At 32.0% G+C, this 21,267-nt stretch overlaps 1 protein-coding gene and 1 long non-coding RNA gene across 3 annotated transcripts; one reads left to right on the top strand and one right to left on the bottom strand.

Annotated features, from left to right (window-relative positions):
* On the bottom strand, nt 5,409-12,372 carry LOC18604618. Its single transcript, XR_001926918.1, has 2 exons — nt 11,997-12,372; nt 5,409-5,940 (listed from the first exon to the last, which is right to left on the bottom strand). It is a non-coding gene; the product is annotated as an uncharacterized LOC18604618 (long non-coding RNA).
* Nucleotides 14,111-21,225, top strand: LOC18604617 (delta-1-pyrroline-5-carboxylate dehydrogenase 12A1, mitochondrial). 2 transcript variants are annotated; one of them, XM_007037186.2, is made up of 16 exons: nt 14,111-14,255; nt 14,563-14,642; nt 14,901-15,004; nt 15,236-15,303; nt 15,477-15,534; nt 16,039-16,152; nt 16,444-16,527; nt 17,317-17,421; nt 17,516-17,629; nt 18,454-18,585; nt 18,684-18,773; nt 18,956-19,045; nt 20,018-20,227; nt 20,325-20,435; nt 20,575-20,654; nt 20,858-21,225. In XM_007037186.2, the coding sequence occupies exons 1-16, from the start codon at nt 14,170-14,172 to the stop codon at nt 20,994-20,996; spliced, it is 1,665 nt and encodes a 554-aa protein (XP_007037248.2). In that variant the 5' UTR covers nt 14,111-14,169; the 3' UTR covers nt 20,997-21,225. The 2 variants fall into 2 exon arrangements, with proteins under 2 accessions (XP_007037248.2, XP_007037249.2); XM_007037187.2 differs by having other exon boundaries at nt 14,116-14,255; nt 14,560-14,642.

Genomic DNA, 21,267 nt, shown 5'->3' with positions numbered 1-21,267 from the left:
ATGGGTGATCTCTTATAAATCTCCAACTCCTTGGTAGATCATCATGCTGGATTTTTGCTCTTTGCAAATTTTCTAGAGGTGGAGTTTCATTTTCTCTTCTAGGTGAGCTTTCTTCATTATTTTTGTTGTTTTCTAAGCTCATTTCCTCCATTTGTTTTTCTAGGACTTCTACATCATCATCATCATCATGAATTTCTTTTTGTAAAGCATTGACTCATCAAAAACTACATGGGTTGATTCTTCAACAGTTAAGGTCCTTTTGTTAAAAACTCTATAGGCTTTTAAGTTTAATGCATATCCTAAAAATATTGTTTCATCACTCTTTGCATCAAACTTCCTTAGGGGCTATTTTCCATTGTTCAATATAAAGCATTTACAGCCAAAACTCCTAAGGTGAGAAATATTTGGTTTCCTACCTTTATAAAGTTCATATGGAGTCTTTGAAATCAAGGGTCTTATTGAGACACTATTAAGAATATAAGCTGTTGTATTTACTGCCTCAGCCCAAAGATATTTAGGTATATTGTTCTCACATAGCATGGTCTTAGACATTTCTTTTAAGGTTCAGTTGTTTCTCTCTACAAATCCATTTTGTTGGGATGTTCTAGGCACAGAAAAATTGTGATCCAACCCCTTTTCATTGCAAAATTTTTCAAACTCATCATTTTCAAATTCTCCTCCATGATCACTTCTTATGCTAACTATGGCTAGTCTTTTTTCATTTTCTACTTTCTTACACTGACTTAAGAATGCTTGTAAAGCATCATTCTTATAAGCAAGAAAATACACCCAAGTATATCTAGAATAGTCATCAACTATTACAAAGCTATAAGATTTTCCTTTTAAGCTAGTTGTGCTTATTGGACTAAATAGATCAATGTGTAACAATTCAAGAAGTCTAGATGTTGACACTATCTTCTTGGTCTTAAAGGATGTTCTAACTTGTTTTCCTAGTTGGCAAGCATCACATATTCTGTCATTTTCAAATTGTAAATCCGACAACCCAACTACTAAATTCTTTTTAATCAATTTTGACATAGTATGCAAACTTACATATCCTAATCTTTTATGCCATAACCAGCTATCATTTTCAGCATTTGCAACAAGATATACTTCACTATTTACTTCAAGATCTTCAAGAAAAATCACATACATATTCTTCAATCTTTTTCCTATAAATGAAATTTTATTTGTACTCACATCTATCACTTCACACTTAGTTGAATCAAAACATATTTTAAATCCTTTATCACATAATTGACTAATGCTTAGTAAATTATGCTTTAAGCCTTTAACCAACAACACATGACTAATTTGAGTATGAAAATTCTTACCAACCGTACTTATACCATGGATTCTACCTTTTGAATTATCTCCAAAGGATACGGTTCCTCCCTTTCTCTTATCCAGCTGAGCAAACAGCATTTCATGTCCTGTCATTTGCCGTGAACAGCCACTATCCAAGTACCAAGGCTGTTTCTTCTTGAGTTGAGCTCTAGAACATGCCTCCTTTAAGTCCAGCTCAACCTACAAAACAGAATTTCAGTTTTTCTTTATAGGTACCCATACTTTGATGGGTTCTTGAGTGTTAGTTGCAACAAAGGATCCCTTAGGAACCTAGATTTTCTTAACTTTTTACACTCTTCTTTTCTTAAAACACTCATATGATAAATGACCATGTTTACCACAATTATAACATCTAGGTAATGCTTTAACTGAATTTTTATTGTGGTATACATATCTTTTTGAAGATTCTTTTTTCAAACATTTAAGAGTTGTGTTTTCATCAAGAATTATTTGCAAAGCTTCAGACTTGTTTTCTAGCTCTTGTTTTAAAACCTCAAAGTCTGTTTTTGAGTGCTCTAACTCAACTTGTAAAATATTTCTTTGCTAAAAAACAGAAGTAAATTCTTGTTTGATTTGTTCCAAATCATTTTCAAGTAATGCAGCCTTTTTCTTTAATGATTGTATTTTGAAAAAAGTTTTTCAAATTCATCATAAAGACACTCATACTCATCTTGTAAATCATCATAAGAATTAATGCAGGGGGATGAAGATACCTCTGTTTCATCCTTTTGTGCCATTAAACAGATGTTTGCTCTTTTCTCAAATTTTTCATCATTAGTTTTAGAGCTTGATGTGTCACTGTCCGACCATGCAGCTGCCACCATTGCTTTCTTGGATTTCTTATTTTTCTTGGGAGTTTCATCTTTCAGCAATGGACACTCGAACTTGAAGTGACCAGGTTTTTTGCATTCGTAGCAGATCATCTCCTCTTTTTGGTTAGAGTCATTTTTGTTCCTTATTTCCATGAAGCACCTTAGTCTTTCCTGAAACCTCTTCTAATTAGCCTTCGATTTCTTCTGCTCATTAGCTTTCTGAATTTTCTTGCAACTAGAGCTAATTCTTCATCATCATCACAGGAAAGCTCTTTCAGCTTTTTTTTAAGGATGCTGGCTTTAAGTGCAATACTCTTTTTCTTTTCCTTTGCTTCCCTTCGGTCTTCTTCTTCTTCTTCCTTAAGCTCCAGCTCATGAGTAAGAAGAGAACCACAAATCTCATCGAGTGTGATGATGTTCAGATCTTTAACCTCTCTATTGGCAGTCACTTTTGGCTTCCAAGATTTTGGTAAGCTTCTAAGCAATCTCATAACTAATTAATGTTTAGGGATAGGCTTGCCTAGCTAACTCAATTTATTTGTGATGTTTGTAAACCTATCAAACATGCTGGTGATGTCTTCACCAAGCTTCATTTTGAACATTTCATAACTATGTATTAAGAGAGCAATTTTTGACTCAGTTACTTGAGAAGTCCCTTCATGGATTATTCTAAGTTTTTTCCACACTTGTTTAGCTGTTGTACAGCTTGAGATTTTGTTAAATTCAATAAGGGTCAAGGCACAATGTAATGTGTTGATGGCCTTAAAATTTATTTGAACTTTCTTAGTTTCAGGGTTCAGGGTTTAGGGTTTAGGGTTTAAGGTTGATGGCACAATGTTATTTTTATCCCTCTTTTTCTTTTGACATACTCTTTGAAGAGTTAATTAATTAATTTCATATATTAATTTTTCTGCATACTCAAGTAAAGGTATTAGATACAAATAAATGGTAATGTTTTATTATCATCAAAATCTAATGGAGCCAACAAACATCATTAAAATTAGCATCACAATTATCATGCTTTAATTGTGTCCTAAACAAGACATCACCAACATCATTCAGACAAGCCTTATTGTCATCATCATGAGAAGATCGAATTTTAGGTTTAAATTCAAAGTTCTCCTGTTTATCTAAATCACTTGCCAATCTTGAAAAAATATTTTTCAACAAAACAACATTTTGACTTCCGTTTCTTTCAACAAATACCCGATTTTCTTTGTGTTTCTCATCCCTTGGACTCTCTATAATTTTCTCAGCTCCATTATTCAAATTTGAAAATAATGGATTTGAGAAAAACTGTAAATCATCATTTAAACACACCTTATGATTTGGACCAATCAAACGTTTTTGCAATAATTCATTCTCCAACAACCAGTGATCATCATTTTCCAGTGCTTTCAACACCACTTTTAGGGTTGCTCATATTTTATGAAGAACTGTTCCCACCCGTAATGTGTTCAAATTAGGAATGCAACTCACCTTTTTTACTCTAACAAGCATGCCACCATAAGCAAAATGAATTAAGGCCATTGTATTGGCATCCAACTTCACAAAAACACCCAACCTATCACCTAGTGCTTTAAATAAATTAAAATTCCATAAATATAAAGGAATATCCTCCATTCTTACCCAACAAAAGAATCCATGATGCACCCCATTACAATCATATGTAGTCAAATGAATTAGCCACTATTGAAAACAATTGAAGTAATCATCAACAAGGATTTCCATTAACTCCATATTAGAGAAAATGAGAAACACTGGGAACCCTCCTATGGATCGAATTTTTGCATCAATACCCTGGGTTTCAAGACCCTTCCTTAGTCCATTGATTAAACAACCAGCATATAAAGTTTCAAACGCACTACACTTCAACCATGCTTGATTTGACTTGGGAATGAAGATCACACCACTATTTACTTTAGTTGCCTTAGGAGAAAAATCAGAAGGTAACTTCTCATTATGGACTTTCGGTACATTCTTCACCACGTCTATGAAGGTCTTAGCAGAAACCTAACTTATCCTAGGTTTGGTTTGTAAAACTACACCTGCGTTGCTCTTCACGATCCCCTCCTCTTTAACCACAATATGTTGGCCAACAAGAAGCATCCCATTACCCCTATGAATATTTGTTTTTCATTCTTTTTCCTCCTTAAATATGATAAACGCAAAGTTTGTTCTCCTTCTCATGACACTCATCAGGATGAACATATCCACAATGATACCATGACACTCATAGGGATGAACATATCCATAACGATACAAATCTATCAAACACAGCTTTAATCTCAGCCTAAGAAACCCCTTTTTCTAAATTATCCATAAAGACTGTAAACAAAAATTTCGTTCACCGTGCCAACTCAAATTGACCAAGAATCCTTATGCCTTGATACCCAAATCTTTGACAATCCCTAGCCACTCTCCTTCCTCCTTCTCCATGCCTACCTAAAAAAAACTCTCAACTCTCTCTCATTTTTTTAGTTAAAATAAGACCCATAAATTTAAAAGCTCAATTTTATTTCTTTCATTTAACTTTAAACCTAGTTCGGACATTTAAAGTTAAGAAAAATACAATCCAGATACATGTTGTTGGATTTACCACACAAGTGTACATATTGTTAACAAGTAGCATAATGAAAAGTAAAGTATTGTTCCGACGAGGAATTGCACCAAAATCTTTTGCTAAGTATTAAAACTAACACAACATATTCTTATTCAAACAACCAATTTTAAAAACTACTAAAAACTAAAGCAACTAAAATTAATAACAAGAATTGCAAATTAACTAGATAAACTCAATCAAACAAAGGCCTAGAACCACAATATCCCTTAACACTTCATTTGAATCTTTTCTACTCTCTCTTCACTTACTAGATAGTTGAGTTGTTAACCTAGAGCTTTGATGTATTTATAAATCTGTTCCGATGTTCTTATAAAAATATCTCTACTAACCAATCTACTATATTCCTATGCAAATTGCAATTAAATAAGACTCATTAAGCTTAGGCTCTAATTATGGCTATATATGACATGTAAGTGTATTCCTACCCTACACGCAAATCAAATCAATCATCTCATACAATTGAAATTGAACATATACTATTTCATTGAAGGCTTACACTAAACTCCCTCTTCTTGTTTCATTTAGGTTACCCTATTTATCTAATTAGTGATTAGGCAATCAGATGCATTAATCATAAGATTGAAATAAACAACTCAAACACTATCAATCATAAGCAAGAAAGAGTATTAAAAATTCAAATTACTTGTTGGGTTCAATTGCAATTCTAGATAAGAAATTTAGTTCCTCATAACTACTAAAAACATTAATCAAAAAAGTTTAACCATCAACACTAAACAAGGAAAATATAAAAAGAACTAAAGAAGAAAAGAAAACTAAGATTTATCAGGTCTTCGATCTTTAATCTTCTAGAGTTTTTCCTCGCTGTCTTGCTTGCTTTTTTTTTTTATTGCTTAACGGCTCTTTTTCTTCAAAGAAAATCTATCTTTATTCTTGCCTTCAAGTGCTTTGAAAAGGCCTTTAAATAAGGCTCAGAATCATACTCGAAATCAATGCAGAAATTTATGCCTAAGAGGCTTATCGTGTCGACGCTGCAGCGCTACTTCCCCATGCTACGACGCCCAAGGTTCTACTTTTTTTTTTTTTTGAGCTCTTGCTTTGGCACTGTAGCCTCCATCCTTTAGCACTGCGACACCTAATGTTTTGCCTTGAATATGAGAGTAGCTTTCTTTCTCTAATTTGAACTCCTTCGAATGAGCACTTTCAAAAGCAATAAAAGCATATTACTATTGTAATTAAAAAAGATCTAATCAACCTAAAATTAACTAAAAACAAACTACCTATATAACTTGAAATAAACTCCTAAATCAAGACTAATTATATCAAAACTCAAAAATTTAGCCGATTTTAATGTTCAAAAAGTGACAAGCTAACTATATATAATAGAGTTATCAATACATCTTATCATGAATAGATTTTCTTGTAAGAGCATTTTTTTTTCATCAAAACTAGACTCCCATATCTCAAAAATGTCAATTCCAATAGCCATCAAAAGAAACAAATACTTTACATATCTCTACAAAATTCCTAAAAAGAAAAATAAAATTAGAAAAAATTGAATCTAACTTAAAGATTATATCCTCGTAATCCTTACTAAAATCAGGAATGAGTGGAAAGAGATGTTAAATCTAGTGGTTTCTAAAAGAAAGATAAAATTTTTAAAATTGAAATTGAAAGAAACAGAGTAGATCAAGGCCATAACAAGAGCTTTATGAGATGAAAGTAAATGAAAAAAGAAAGAGTGTGTTGCTTGAAACCTCATCTGGCTAGTAAATAGACATAGCCAACTACAATGCCCATGTTGACAGAACTTAGGTAGCATTTGGTATGAGGGAAGTGAGAGCACATTCCCTGCAATGTGTCCAATTAAATTACAGTGCAGTATTTGTTTTGTAACAGACCATTGCAATGTAAGATTACAATGCAACCACATTACAACCAAAAGATGTAATGTGATTGCAATCCAAAACCAATGCAATCACATTACATTGCACTCTGCAATGTTATTAAAGACATTTTTACCCTTCAACTTTATTACTTTGTTAAAAATATTTTATAATATTATAATTAAAATAAAAAATATTAAAATAAAATATATAATATAAGAATTAGAAATTAAAATAAAATAAAATATAAAAAATTAAAATTTATATAATATAGGTATAAGAAATTAAAATAAAATATATAATATAAAAAATTATTTTAAAAAATAAAAATAAAGTATATAATATTATAATAAAAAATAAAAATAAAATATATGACATCAAAAATATTTTTAAGAGATGATATTATATAAAAATTAACAATAAAAAATATAAGTATATTAAACTTGTATTTTAATAAATAGGGGTAATTTTAAAAATTAACATTACATTCCCGGCAAAATACTTGTAAACTAAATGCTGTAATGTTATCTTTCCCGTATTTTAATCGTTATTTTGTTTGTATACCAAACACTGTAATGTTATTCTCCTTACAATCACATTACTTGTAATCACATTACTTGTAATCACATTACTTGTAATCACATTACCTGTAATCACATTGCATTGTAAAGTAACAGCAGGGAAAGAATCATTGAGACAAAATACGGTAAAACTTGTAAACAAAGAGAGAAGAAAAATAGCTAACATAATTAGGAAAAAATGAATTTAATTGGAAGGCTGTATTAGAAAAAAGACACAAAAGGTAGAAACTTCTAAAATAATGATAAAATTAAGCACAAAATCAAGCATAGTGAACAAAGTTGTAAAAAGCATTTAAATGCAAGAAATAAGACTTTATAATATAAGGATCTTATTGTTTTTTTAGTGAAAATTTAATTGAAAATTGAACATTGTTACCCTTTATGGGAACAGTAATAAAACACAAAATTTTATTTAGGAAAAAGAGAACTTCAAGGTGTTATGTGAGAAAATGTCATACCATAAGAGGTCTATATGGAATTTATCCTATTATTTATATGATTTACTCAAAAGGACTTACAAATATAACTATGTAAATGCATGAGTGATGCTTGGAATGGTTCGTATATTTATGCCTATACATATATATATATATATATNAATATTACTTATCAATACATATAATATATATATATATATATATATATATATATATATATATATATATATATATATATTATTTAACAGGCTTATGAATGCATGCATGGAACAGGTCACACATGAATAGAATTGCCCATAAGTCCACATGTATAATTAAACCATTACGTGGGAAAGAGAAGAGGGATATTAAACAATGCAAGCAACATATATTTTATGTTGATTTAGTTTAAAGTTTTATAACATCTTAACTAGGTCAATGCTTTGTTCTTTGTTCTTGCTTGTGATAGTTTATAACATTATCTTATTCTAACAAATTAGATTTTTATTTATTATCAATTTGCTTAGATTAATCTATCAAATGATCTAGGAAAATTTTTTTTAATGGTTACCGTTAGGAACTTGGCTTCCAAACGGTCATGCAAGCAACTTTAAATTATTGAAGAATCGGAAATTTGAAGAATAATAAAGGTATTTAAGTCTTATGCATTGGGTTATGGAGGAATTCAGCTATTTAAAAATTCCCTCAACCTTGAGAGACTTTGCTGCTTAATATATTAATTGTATAAGCATAAGGTGGGGTTATTCTATTGAAACTAGGTCAACAGTTCCAATCAAGCATACGATATTGAGCATTCCACATTGACAATTTGGATTAAGATTTTCAATTTTACTAAGAACAATGTGGGATGGATCCACTTGATGACGAAGCCTAAGTTATAACATGTGAAGAGTGTATAACATTTGGTCGTTTAGAAATAAAGAAATTCTATTTTTTATTTTAGAACTATTGGGATATGGTTCAGTTTTGTTACTACAACAAAACCCAAAATCTAGTCTAAGAAGAGCCCCACAAATTAAATCATGAAACAGCAGCAAGAGCCCATAAAAAAGAACAAAACCCTTTTGATTTTATCACAACCATGCAAGAACCAAATTAAGCTGGAAACTCGTTAGTTCCAGCTTGAGCTAGTCTATCAACCATAAAGCTACAATATCTAAGAATTTGTGATTTCTGATAAGACTTTATTTCAAGAGAGACCAAAAATTAGTGCCAACTCCTCATCTTCACATTACGTAATTCCTCTTTCTTTCTTTCTTCTTCTTTTTTTTTTTTTTCGGACTGTTTCTTAACCTAAAATATCAAAGCTAAAATGATTTCAGTTTGTGACATCAACAGCTACAAAGGTTTTTCTTGTATTATATAAAACATTCCGTGTATCTGGCTTTTCCATCAACTTGCATTTACTTAATAAATATGTTTCCATCTCTAGAAATTAATTTGCAATATGATTATTATAATCAAATTATCATATGACTCTGGAAGTCAATGCATTTTGCGCTATATTCTAATAGTATATACTTCACATTTATATGCAGCAACATGAAGTTTTTTATATGACTAATTAGCTATATATACATATATACATATCTGTCTTTCATTTGAAAAAAAAAAAAGCCGTAAAGATGGAAAATATTCAGAGGCTAAATATGAGGTCGTCAGCTTAATTCTCTCTCTTTTCTTTTTAATTTTCTTAATTTACCTAACAAGTTATGGGCTAACGCCAAATTAGACTTTCTCCTTTGCCGATTGTTTAAATGTTTAAGTCAACGATTAGACACCATCAGTACTATCTAACGCAAACAAGCGGTTGACATTTGCTACAAACTTACATATAAAACATTTTTAATATAAGTTTGGTGGAAGGGTATTTATCTTCATGCTATAAAATGTTACCACACATCTGTAAATATTTGTTTGATGATGTATGCTAATTCCATTCGAGTCAATAAAATCTTGGGAATAAGCTGACATTGTAAACTAGAATTTGTCATCTCAAAGTATTACAAAGCAATTCCAAGCATCAATCAAAGCAACAAAATTAGTTGTACTTTTTTTTCATATTTGACGATATTTAAAACTTGAAATTTTAATTTAATATAAAAATTGCGTATTTGAATCCTGGGATTAGAAATAATGAGATTTATAGAATAAAAAGAAGCTATGTCTCCTTATATAACTCAAAATTAAAATATTGTTTGGACCAAACAAAAACGAAAAGCCAACAAATTAAGATAGAGTGAATCAAACTTGTGAAATCCTATTGTAGGAACTAGGGGCCAGTCGTTTTATTCATTAGAAAAAGAATTTCCTTTTGGTGTACGTAGCAAACAAAATTCATACATGCAAGCATACAAAATTTTAGCTTTAAAAGTATCATTATAAAATACAAAGTCATATTAAACAAAAAGTCTAGGTCAATGATGAGCAAGATTTTGCACATGGACGCAACCAGTAAGCAATTATATTTTGCATTCATATGAATTCGTTTGTAGACAAGTCAACTTTCTAAATAGATTCTCGCTGTATATTCATTAAAAAAATAAAGAAAGTTATATTGGTAGTTACAAATTAGACTATTTCTAATTAAGCACTTAGATTTCATACTTTAATAGAATAAAATCGACCACGCTAATGGGTGATGCAAGCCAATATATATATATATATATATATCTATATATATTCTTATTTTTTTACATATGAAAACAATACTATACCAAGTCATGTTTGTATTTGTTGGAAATATTTATTCAAACATAGTTAACTAAAATTTACTTTTGTAGACGGTTACGTGGATTAATTTGTATATAAACTAGGGATCTCCTTGAAGATAAAATAATGAAGTTAAAATGTACTTAACAATTATTTCATCAAACAATTGACCTTCTTCTAAATAATCAAATAATAATGTAAGCGTGGAGATTTAATTAGCCTGGATGAATCCTTTGGTTGACAGCAGTGGGATTTAATACAAAAAAAGAATAAATAAACTTATCCAAGTGGGTGCGTTTTCTTTCCCTTATTGTTCAGAAAAGTAAAACGTTTTAGTTGGGGGAAAGAAACGGATTCTTACGTTGGTGACAAGTCAGAGGTCTGCAATGGACTGAAGCATTGGGGCTTCAGCTTTATGTAATAGAAACGGAGGCCCAAGACCAACTATATATGCTTGGGCACACTCTTTACTTCGCCCATGGTAGAGAAAGTAGATGGAATGATGTACAGAATTTTGCTTTTCCTATATTTTGGAATACATAAGAGGGATTTTTCTTTTCATTCCTTATAAAAGATGCATGAATTTCTTTACAAGCATGATTATATTTTAATTAAAGAATAGTACTTATTTAGAAAGATTTTTTCTTTTAACTTCTAACATCGTATTTGAAGTATCAAAGCTTTCATTTTTAAAATTTTTTTTTTAGATTATGGATTAAGAAACTCAAACTGTTAGAACACAGAATTGGAAAACACAAATAACAATAGAATACCTCCAGCATGCATGTCAATGTCACTATTCTTCAAGTTATATTCACCTCCACTAATAGTGTACAAAAGAGTTGCAGGCGATAAAACTCGAGGATACAATGAAGACAAGTAATGATTACATTTTGCACTAACGAAACCAATCTATTGATTATTCAACAGTATATTGCAAGATTACCAAATTTCTAAAGAATTTTCTTGCAACAAAATGATATAGAAGGAATTCTAGAGAATATTGAGAAAGTAAGGAAAAATTGTTGTTTGTTGTTTTTTGTATTTCTTTAGAACTTGAAGAGATTCTATTTAAAGATATAAATGTCTATTCCCAAAAGACATAATTGTCTATTTTTAACCAACACAATTATCTGTGTGTATAGACATAACTATCTGTTTGTACAAACATTTTGTTGGCAAGTAAATGCAAATTAAAAATAAATATAATTTATTATTTAATTACCTGCACTTGCCCCTGCCACCTGCACATGCAAAGCGTCAAGTGTCTATATTCGTTATAATTATTAATTTAATTAATTTTCAAGACCAATCAAGGCTTGGAAAGCCTAGCCATGATTCAATTATGGCACATTTGATATAGGGGAATAGCTAAGCCATTCTCCCCTTATTCCTTCCACTTTTTTATTCCTTAGTTTGATTGGTTTCTTAACTTAGGAATAGCCATTTCAAAGAATTAAATACAACAAATCTGTGAAACAATCAAACCAACACCCCACAACCTTGAACCACAACAGCAAATAGCAGCATTATAATCCAAATAGCAGCACTATAATTCAAAGAAAGCACTCCAAAGCTATAACTCAACATCAGCAAGACATAAGACTTGAGAGTGAAGAGAAATCGTGAGAAAAATATACCTTGAAGATGAGATGACAGCAACTCAGCAAGAGATGACTGGTGGCGAAGAGGACGACGACGGCATTGGCAAGAAAGCTAGTGGAGATGACAGCAAGGGGTCGGCAACGAAAGGACCAAGGCAAGGAAAAAGGTTTTTAAGGTTTCAATGGGGGTTGATTTGATGAGAAAATGTTAAAATCGAAGAGGGGAAAGAAGAAAATGGGGGGATTAATGAGGGTACAATTAGAATTTCATCTGATGCTTTGGTTTTTTTGTGAGCTCGGGTGGGGAGGAAGTGTCCTCAATGATCAAATCGACTAAGTCCCTTAACTGTCGGTTAAAACCAACACCATAATCAGCACCGACAAATTGAGCTAGTTGTGGTCGTCGATATCAGTTTCGATTAGTCGCACGATTGCAACCGACCGATTGCTCACTTCTAATATAAAGCAAGTACTTTGATGACTTTATGGTGTAGTCAATCTTGCACATGCCACGCGCCAAGTGCGATGAGCCAAGTGCCTTAATTAATTTTCAAGACCAAGGGCCATGATCCAATTTACACTTTACCCCATTTTGATCCAACTATTAACGACTTATTCTCTTTTTTATTTAAAAACCTCTTTATTCTTTTTATTTTTCAATATGATATTGTATCCCACACTTATTATTGTTAAAAATGTCCAAAACAAATGGCACATAATAATTGCTATTTTTTTTAAAGAAAATTAAAATCTAAAGTTACGAATCTCTACTTTTTCTTTTAACTTCTCGTATGTAATATATAAAAATATAAAGTAAAATATTCTTACCTTCTAAATTTTAATTAAAATTACACGGAAGTCCGTTAATTTTTGAAATAGACACTCCATCTTAAAAAGATTTTTTCGTTGGACACGTAGGTCCAGCCGTTAGTTAACTATTAATGTTTTTGTCAACTTGATAATGTGGTAAGGATAAAAAAATTACCCTTGATTAATTTTTAAAATTACTATTATATAATTTTATTAATTAAATAAAAAGCTCCCCATCTAGGGAGCCTCGATCGGGCTCCTTAAGGGAGCACCAGTGCTCTCCATTCTTAGGGAGCTGGGGAGCACCGATCAGTGCTCCCTATTTTTTTTATTTTTTTTAAAAATATAATATAATTTTTTAAATTAATAAAAAAATATTTTAACCTTTTCATAGTCTTGGTTAATTATGTTTGTATTCTAGGAATTGAGTGTTTATTTTGAAAATTAATAAATTTTTATATAGTTTTGATAAAAACTTAAAAGATAAGAGTATTATCCTCAAATATATATATATATATATATATATACATCATAAAATATGAAGTTTGTTTATTATTGGTATTCTTTTGTTCAGAAGAGTAACAGTCCTTACTAAGCAAACTAGTCTCAAGTCTCCACATACAAGCCACCCTCACATCAATGTAATTATTTCTCTTTTGAACTCAAATGATTGAAACACTACTTAACCATTAATGGTTTGAAGGCCTAATAAATCAAAAGGTAAAACTGGATGCTTTTAAAATAAAAGGAAATTATCACTGTCCATTGTAACCAAATTCCATACGTTACTGGTGAGGTCTGTTCATCTCAAACAAAAGGGTGTGTGACACGTATAACATATTTAACTAATTTGGCCTTATGCTTAAAGATAGCAAAAACAGAAGAACCAAATTTTGGGCAGAATCAGGTGCACATAATTGTTGCTGTATAGGTTGTCGTGTGTGCTTATCTAATTGGACGTACGACTAAGCTAGCTCATGCTTACGTGTCCTTTATCCCTCAGTTTTAACTTTTAAGGATTTACATGGAAAACAAATTGTCCCCACTCCTAACCTCCATGATTGTTCACGAACATCACCACATCAGATACTGTAGTCTAACTGGTTTGATTTGGACTGTCCAATTGGGAGGTGCACAACTGCATCTGCACTGAATGTGGTGAAGGTTGACAACACTGGATCACCTCTCCCTAAAACGTATTTGAGGAACTCATCGGGATGTGAAATTGTACAAGCACAAATTTTCAAAGTGAAGTACTGAGGACCAAAACCTTGGAAAGTGACAGCTTTGGCTCTTAATTGCCCCCAGCTGTTTACGAAGGTAGGTCATTCTCAGATAATCTATTTAAGTAATCAAACAGCTACCCATCTCTCGAATTCTATGCTTTGTACCTTTCACAATGCATAGAACTGTATTGCAAAGAGAATTGAGAAGCAGAGCTTCCCACAAGGCTCTAGCTTGGGTCAATTCTTTCAATATTTCTAGGTATGTCAATGTATTTGTCTGCTAGAATTTTTAGTTTTAATCCATAGTTTTGATGATCGATGCTGGGAGATATCTGGGTTTCTTTTTTTTTTTTAGTATTATTGACAGCAAACTAAACTTTTGTGATAATGGAGTTTATTTTGTGAATGCTGATAATCTGATGTGTTGAACGTGCTTCATTCTCCGAGGAACTGAGATTGAACCCTTAAAGTTTGGAGTGGCTAAATTTTACAGTAGTTCTTTGTTCGAAGAATCGATACTTAGTAGTCTGTTTTATTATTTATACCGCCCAATTCCCCTATAGCAGGTCTGTTCATTCTTTGCCATTTACGACTGTCGAAGCTGAAGGGATATCAGGTTCTCAACCTGCTGAAGTACAAAACTTGGGTAGGTACTCCACTTGTATCAGTATTTGTTGTTCATAGAGAAACCTCGATAAATTATGTTGCCCCTTGCTCCTGAGAGACATTGCTTTGGAGCAAATATTTAACTTGTTGTTTTGCCTCACACTTTGCTTCAAACTAATATTGGATTCATTTCCCCTATGGATTGTGTTTTGTCCGCAGACGGATTAGGTGACAACTGTTTTCTAATCAAGTCCAGAGATAAGCAATTTCTTGTAACATGAAATGTTTCTGTTTTTAGTGCAAGGTAAATGGACAGGATCTGCAGCTTGGAACACTCTTTTGGATCCTTTAAATGGGGAACCATTCATTAAAGTTGCAGAAGTAGATGAAACTGGAGTTCAGGTATACCCAATAAAAATATCAGTTTGATGCTTGTATTGCTTCATTAAAAACAAATCTCTGCTTGTTAAGTTTAGATTGTCTCAGCAAAACCAGTGCATATCTGGGTCACTGGGGTCCTTATGCTTCAAATATTGCTTCCATTTAGGCCTCTTCACTACCACTTGTTTGCAAATGCAGCTTATTCATGCTTTGAAGCGTATGAACTAAGTCTCATAGAACTGTTTAATGCAGCCATTTGTAGAGAGCTTGTCCAAGTGCCCGAAACATGGTTTACACAATCCCTTCAAATCACCTGAGAGGTTGATGTTACTTATCCATCTATTTTATATCTTTGCTTAATGCATCCATTTATAATTTTTCTGGCTTTGTTTAATGCTACTAGATAGCCAATGCGTGCATGTTTTTCCACATGTCTATTCAAAGAAATATAAAAGAGATTATCCTTAGCAGTTTTCTTATATTTTTTCTACAGATATCTTTTATATGGAGACATATCTGCTAAGGCAGCACACATGCTATCCCTGCCAAAGGTAATACACTTTAAGCAAAAGAAAAATAGTCTTTTCTGTGTAGGCTTCTTAATAAAGCCAGGCAATGCTGTACCATGATTATTATTCGATAATATTGGTATTTGGTAGCGAATAGTTTTAATTTTTTATTTTTTGGGTGAATTGCTGAAAAATACCTTGTAGTTTGAGGTAGAATAAATTTGCCTCTTGAGGTTTAAAATTTAACACTTAACTGCACTATGTTTTTTTCCGTTACTTTTCTACTTAACACCTTTAACTTTATTTTCAAAAATTTTCAATTTCTTTTTACTTTTTATTTTATTATTAATATTAATTTACGAAATAAGGGATGTTTTGATCATTTTATTCTTAATAGTGTTAGGAAAATTCTAATGAAAAAAAAAACACAGGATAGTTAAATATTAGATTTTGAACTTCAAGGGATAGACTTATTTTACTTCAACACCACAGAGTACTTTTTTGTTATTTACCTTTTTTTTTATTTCTAATTTTTATGGCTTTCAGGTGTCTGATTTCTTCAATAGGTTAATACAAAGAGTTTCTCCTAAAAGTTACCAGCAGGCCCTTGGTGAAGTTTACGTAACAAGAAAATTTCTTGAGAATTTCTCTGGTGATCAGGTACATCATGATCTGCTTACTTGATCCTTTCTAGTTGCACCAGCAGAGTTATCAACAGAAGGTGATTAATGACAGATGACAAATATAGTATCACATTTCTTCATAAAATTCACCTCATGATTGTATAGCTTCTTCAATTAGAATGGAATAGATTTTGAGACTTGAAATTATCCTGAAGTCCTAACCTATGATGAAAATTTATCTCCTTTAGTGATGATCTGTAAAACATTTGCTAAGGAAGTTTATAGCAGTTTTTATTTACCTGTTCCTTTTATTCTACATTTATGGCAGGTTCGTTTCTTAGCAAGGTGTTTTGCAGTACCTGGAAATCATATAGGACAGCAGAGTCATGGGTACCGTTGGCCTTATGGTCCAGTAAGACATTTTCCTTCACTCATAGTTGATTCTCATCATTGAAAAACATTTTTATGGCTTGGTGTGTCAAAAACCTTGGATGATTGAAGCAATTGACTTCTTGTCAAAGAAGGCAAATTGAAAAGTTCACTAATTTAAGGAATTTTCATCACCTATATCAATTAGAAATAACCAGGCATTAGCTCCTCTACTTACTAATTAATTGAGTAAAAAAGGAGATGAAGAAAACGTGTCTTAGAATGATTCTGACTTGTATAAGATTTATATAGCTAGGACTATCAATAGTGTCAATGTGCTTTAGAGGTCTTCATATATTTGCATTATAAAAGTTTGCTGGAGAAAAGAAGCTTTATGGAAGGATTGTTGTAATAAGAATAAATTTACTACTCCTATAACAGCATAAGGATCAGCCACTTGATTCCTATTTTTTATTTTAACAGAACATTAGCGTAAGTAGTTCACTTTTATAGATGATAATAGTAATAAAGCTAATGTATCTTATACAACTTCTGGAACGAATAAAATCATAATAAAAGAAGATCAGTCAGGCTCTAGGAGCCAGATTCTCTGGTGATGTTGTCACTTTATGTTTTCAGGGTGAGATTGATTTGCTACTTGTCCTTGAAGTGAACCCTGTTTTACATTGCAGTGAATGATGAGGGATTTACCATCATTTAATTCTTTCCATAAGTCTCTCACTGGCATTTGAATATTTTAGAACTTGATATATGTTACAGTATTTGAGAATATTTCTCATAGTTCATGAAATTGAAAAATAAAAATGTGCAGGTTGCAATTATTACTCCCTTCAATTTCCCACTGGAGATTCCTGTACTTCAGCTGATGGGAGCACTCTATATGGGCAACAAACCCATTCTTAAAGTTGATAGCAAGGTGTACTACTAGAAGCTCAATTCCGTTGTCATTCATTGGTTTAATCGGTATTGATTTGTCTATTATGAGATAATGTTTGAAATCTTTTCTGTAGGTAAGCATTGTCATGGAGCAAATGATGCGTCTGCTTCATTATTGTGGCTTACCAGTAGAAGATGTTGACTTCATAAATTCTGACGGGAAGACCATGAACAAACTGCTGATGGAGGTCAGTTATTTTGAATATTTATTATCTCTCTTTTACTAGTTAGTACTTATCTTTAACTTGTATATGGTTATATAAATTCTATAGAGCACAAACCTTGAATCACTTCTAAATTATTTCTTTCATTTCATTTCAATTATTTCCCTTGTTTTTCCTCTCTTTTTTATAGTTACTATTCTCTTTAGCTTTATCATCTGCCTTTCTTGAGCCATATTTTGACACTTTGCCCAGCCACCTCCGAAAAGTTCTAAATGAAGTGTCAATCAGCTTTGGATATTATAGGATTTCTTGAACCAATCTATTTTTTCCCCTTTCTTTCAACCTCCAAGCTTAAGCTTCTATGCTTATAAATTGAAAGCTATTTTAGGACATTTTATTTCTTTTATTTGTGCCCTTCTCTATGCTTTTAATCGTTTGATAGAGAACAACGATTTAAAGTATTTAAACTTTTCTTCTTCATGTTGAAAAACATCTTGTGCCAACATTTTTGATCATATGATGGCAGTATGGCAGCTGTTGGCCTTTAAAGGTGATAAGTTTTTGCATTTTAGTGGAAGTAATGATGATGATAGCATCAAAAAAGGCAAGAGTGGAGCAAGAGGAACACATGTAGGGGATTAGTAGATTGTAATAAATTTTGGTTTGAGAGCAATCCTTGCAAGCGAAAGCCATTCTTTTGTGTTAAAATATCTTTGTTTTTCCCTTTATTGTTGCTTCCATGGAAGCCACTACCTTCACTTTTGGGAAAGGCTACTATATATTTATGTAAGGAGAAAATTTTTGTAATATTCTTATGCCTACTAACTTGCAACGTTTCTTTTATGCAGGCGAATCCACGAATGACCCTCTTTACTGGCAGCTCAAGAGTAGCAGAGAAATTGGCTGTTGACCTGAAGGGTTGCATAAAATTGGAAGATGCAGGATTTGATTGGAAAATTCTGGGACCTGATGTTGAAGAGGTTCCTTATAAATGATTTTTACACTTGACTTGAGTATAAAATTCTTTTTCCCAAGTCTAAACTGGTGTTGGATATTTCTTTTTGTTTTCTAATGGCAGGTTGATTATGTTGCATGGGTCTGTGATCAGGATGCATATGCATGCAGTGGTCAGAAGTGCTCAGCTCAATCAATACTATTCATGCATGAGGTTAGCAACTTCCATTTGGAATTTTTGCATTAGTTCAGCCATTTATTACAAATGAATATATAATCTAGAGAAAGAAGATAACTCTTCATTCTTTTTTGTAGCACAAATTTTCTAGTTTCGATATCTAACTTCTGAAGTTGTTTCTTTCTTCTGTTCTTAATAATGTGTATATTCCTTTATAGAATTGGTCTGCAAGTTCACTCATCCCTAAAATGAAATATCTTGCTGAGAGAAGGAAGTTAGCAGATTTAACCATTGGCCCTGTCCTTACTGTAAGTATGCTTCATTTATTGAATTTTATTTTCTTATTATCAAATAGGGATTTACTAAAAACATGTTTAACATTCTATCTATTTGATATTCTTTAGGACAAATAGTGATGCCCCCCAAAAAAATTGAAATTGAAACTCTAGAAATTGGAATATAATTTGATCGTATATTTTGTATATTTAGTTGTCAAAAAAAAAAAAGTTCCATTGAGAAATAAATATGGCTTTTGGGATGAGCAAGAAATTCCTAAATTTGGCCGTTTGTCAAATCAATTAAATTGAAAAGGTAGTTAAGCTTGCCAAGTCCTAAACTACCTGCTTGGTTGAACTTGATTGGAGCTTCTTTTTCCTTACATTAATGAAACTAAGTAGTTTTAATTGACTTGACTTAATGATAGAATGTTTAACCTTCTCCATAAAATAAAAAAAGAAGAAGCTTAAGATAAGGAAATACAACTTAAGAATGTAGCTTGTCGATAGTGTATATTTTCAATCAGTTATAATTTATGTGTGCATTGGTCGGGCCATTGTTTGCAAAACTTCTCTTACTTTACACTTCTAATTCTGATCTTGTATATTAATGAGTTTTTGGGTCTTGTTACAACTACAATGAACTTATTTAAAGCTTAATTGAAGAGAGTATCTATCTATTTAAAAACAGACATGTCTCTCAAATTTTAACATGCCATAGATTAAACCGTCTTTGTACTTCTTTTCTCATTCTATGCTAACAAATGTGTATATGCACATACACCCCCAAACAAGTATATATAGATCAAGTTTGATCTATCTGAAATTTCGTATTGTTTAGTTTGATCTGTGCATAACCGCAAGTTGAACTAATAAGCTGAAAGAAGCGTGGCATTATTGAGTTTATTCATAGTTTTCTATCTCTGCTATTATTTCTGATAGCATCAGTGGAAGTACTTATTTATGTTCCATCTCCCCCTTCTGATCTGTAAAATTTTATTGCAGGTCACAACTGAAGCAATGTTGGAGCACAAAAAGAAATTGCTTCAAATTTCAGGTTCTAAGTTACTTTTTGGAGGTGAACCCTTGGAGAATCATTCTATTCCACCCATATATGGTGCCCTGAAGCCGACTGCCATTTACATTCCTCTTGAAGAAATTTTGAAGGATGACAATTATGAGCTTGTGACCAAAGAAATTTTTGGGCCATTTCAGGTATAACCGTATAGATTATCATGCAGAACATGGAATATTATCCTTTTAATATTGGCTGAGTAAAGAAGTTAAAAAATTTTGATGTACTTGCCTGCAGATTATAACTGATTATAAAAAGGATCAATTACCGATGGTATTGGATGCTTTGGAACGAATGCATGCGCATCTAACTGCTGCCGTAGTCTCAAATGATCCCATATTCTTGCAGGTAAGACTTAATCATGTTGCAGTTAATAAAAACGGCCATAGTCAGTTCTAAAGTGCGAAATTTCAAAGTTTAGCAGTGGAACTTGAATGGTGTTTGACTTGTTCAGCACATCTTAATTTTCATCAATGTAAATCAACAGGGCGTTATTGGCAATACAGTAAATGGGACAACTTATGCTGGATTGAGAGCAAGAACTACTGGAGCTCCCCAAAACCATTGGTAAGTGAAAAAAGAAAATAAAAATCATGTTCATGAAAAACACCATATTTCGTAGTAGGAGATGAAATGGAAGGAAAGAAAAAAAGTAAGTGGAAGCTGAAGTCATGAATAAATAGTTTTTCAGGTGACCGGTTAATCCAATTTGTTCAATTCTTACCATACACAGTTTAAGCATTTAAATCTAAACTATAATGTTGCTGTAGGTTTGGACCTGCTGGAGATCCTAGAGGAGCAGGAATTGGGACACCAGAAGCAATAAAACTGGTTTGGTCATGTCACAGGGAAATCATATATGATTTTGGTCCCTTGCCAAGAGATTGGGAAATTCCACCATCAACTTGAGGAGGGTGTAGTTAAATCAATATTGAGAGTTTGATCTCTATGCTTTTGGCAGTGCCATTTCAGTTAAGAAATAAGATAGAGAGGGAAATTTTTGTGGTCTAATTGGCATTAATAAATCAATGTATTGCAAGTAGTGCGTAGTTCAGTTTAGGTACTCTGTTCATACTCTTTACAATTCCCTCCCATAATATAAAATCGATGAAGATCCAAGCAGCATTTGGAGTGGACTTTTTCTGCCCTAGTCTCTCAAATCCATGTGGATCAAAGTATA

Source organism: Theobroma cacao, chromosome 3, assembly GCF_000208745.1.
Source record: "Theobroma cacao cultivar B97-61/B2 chromosome 3, Criollo_cocoa_genome_V2, whole genome shotgun sequence".
Lineage (NCBI taxonomy): Eukaryota > Viridiplantae > Streptophyta > Magnoliopsida > Malvales > Malvaceae > Theobroma > Theobroma cacao.
The sequence above is the reverse complement of the archived record's forward strand: the minus strand, read 5'-3'. Positions and strand labels throughout refer to the sequence as shown.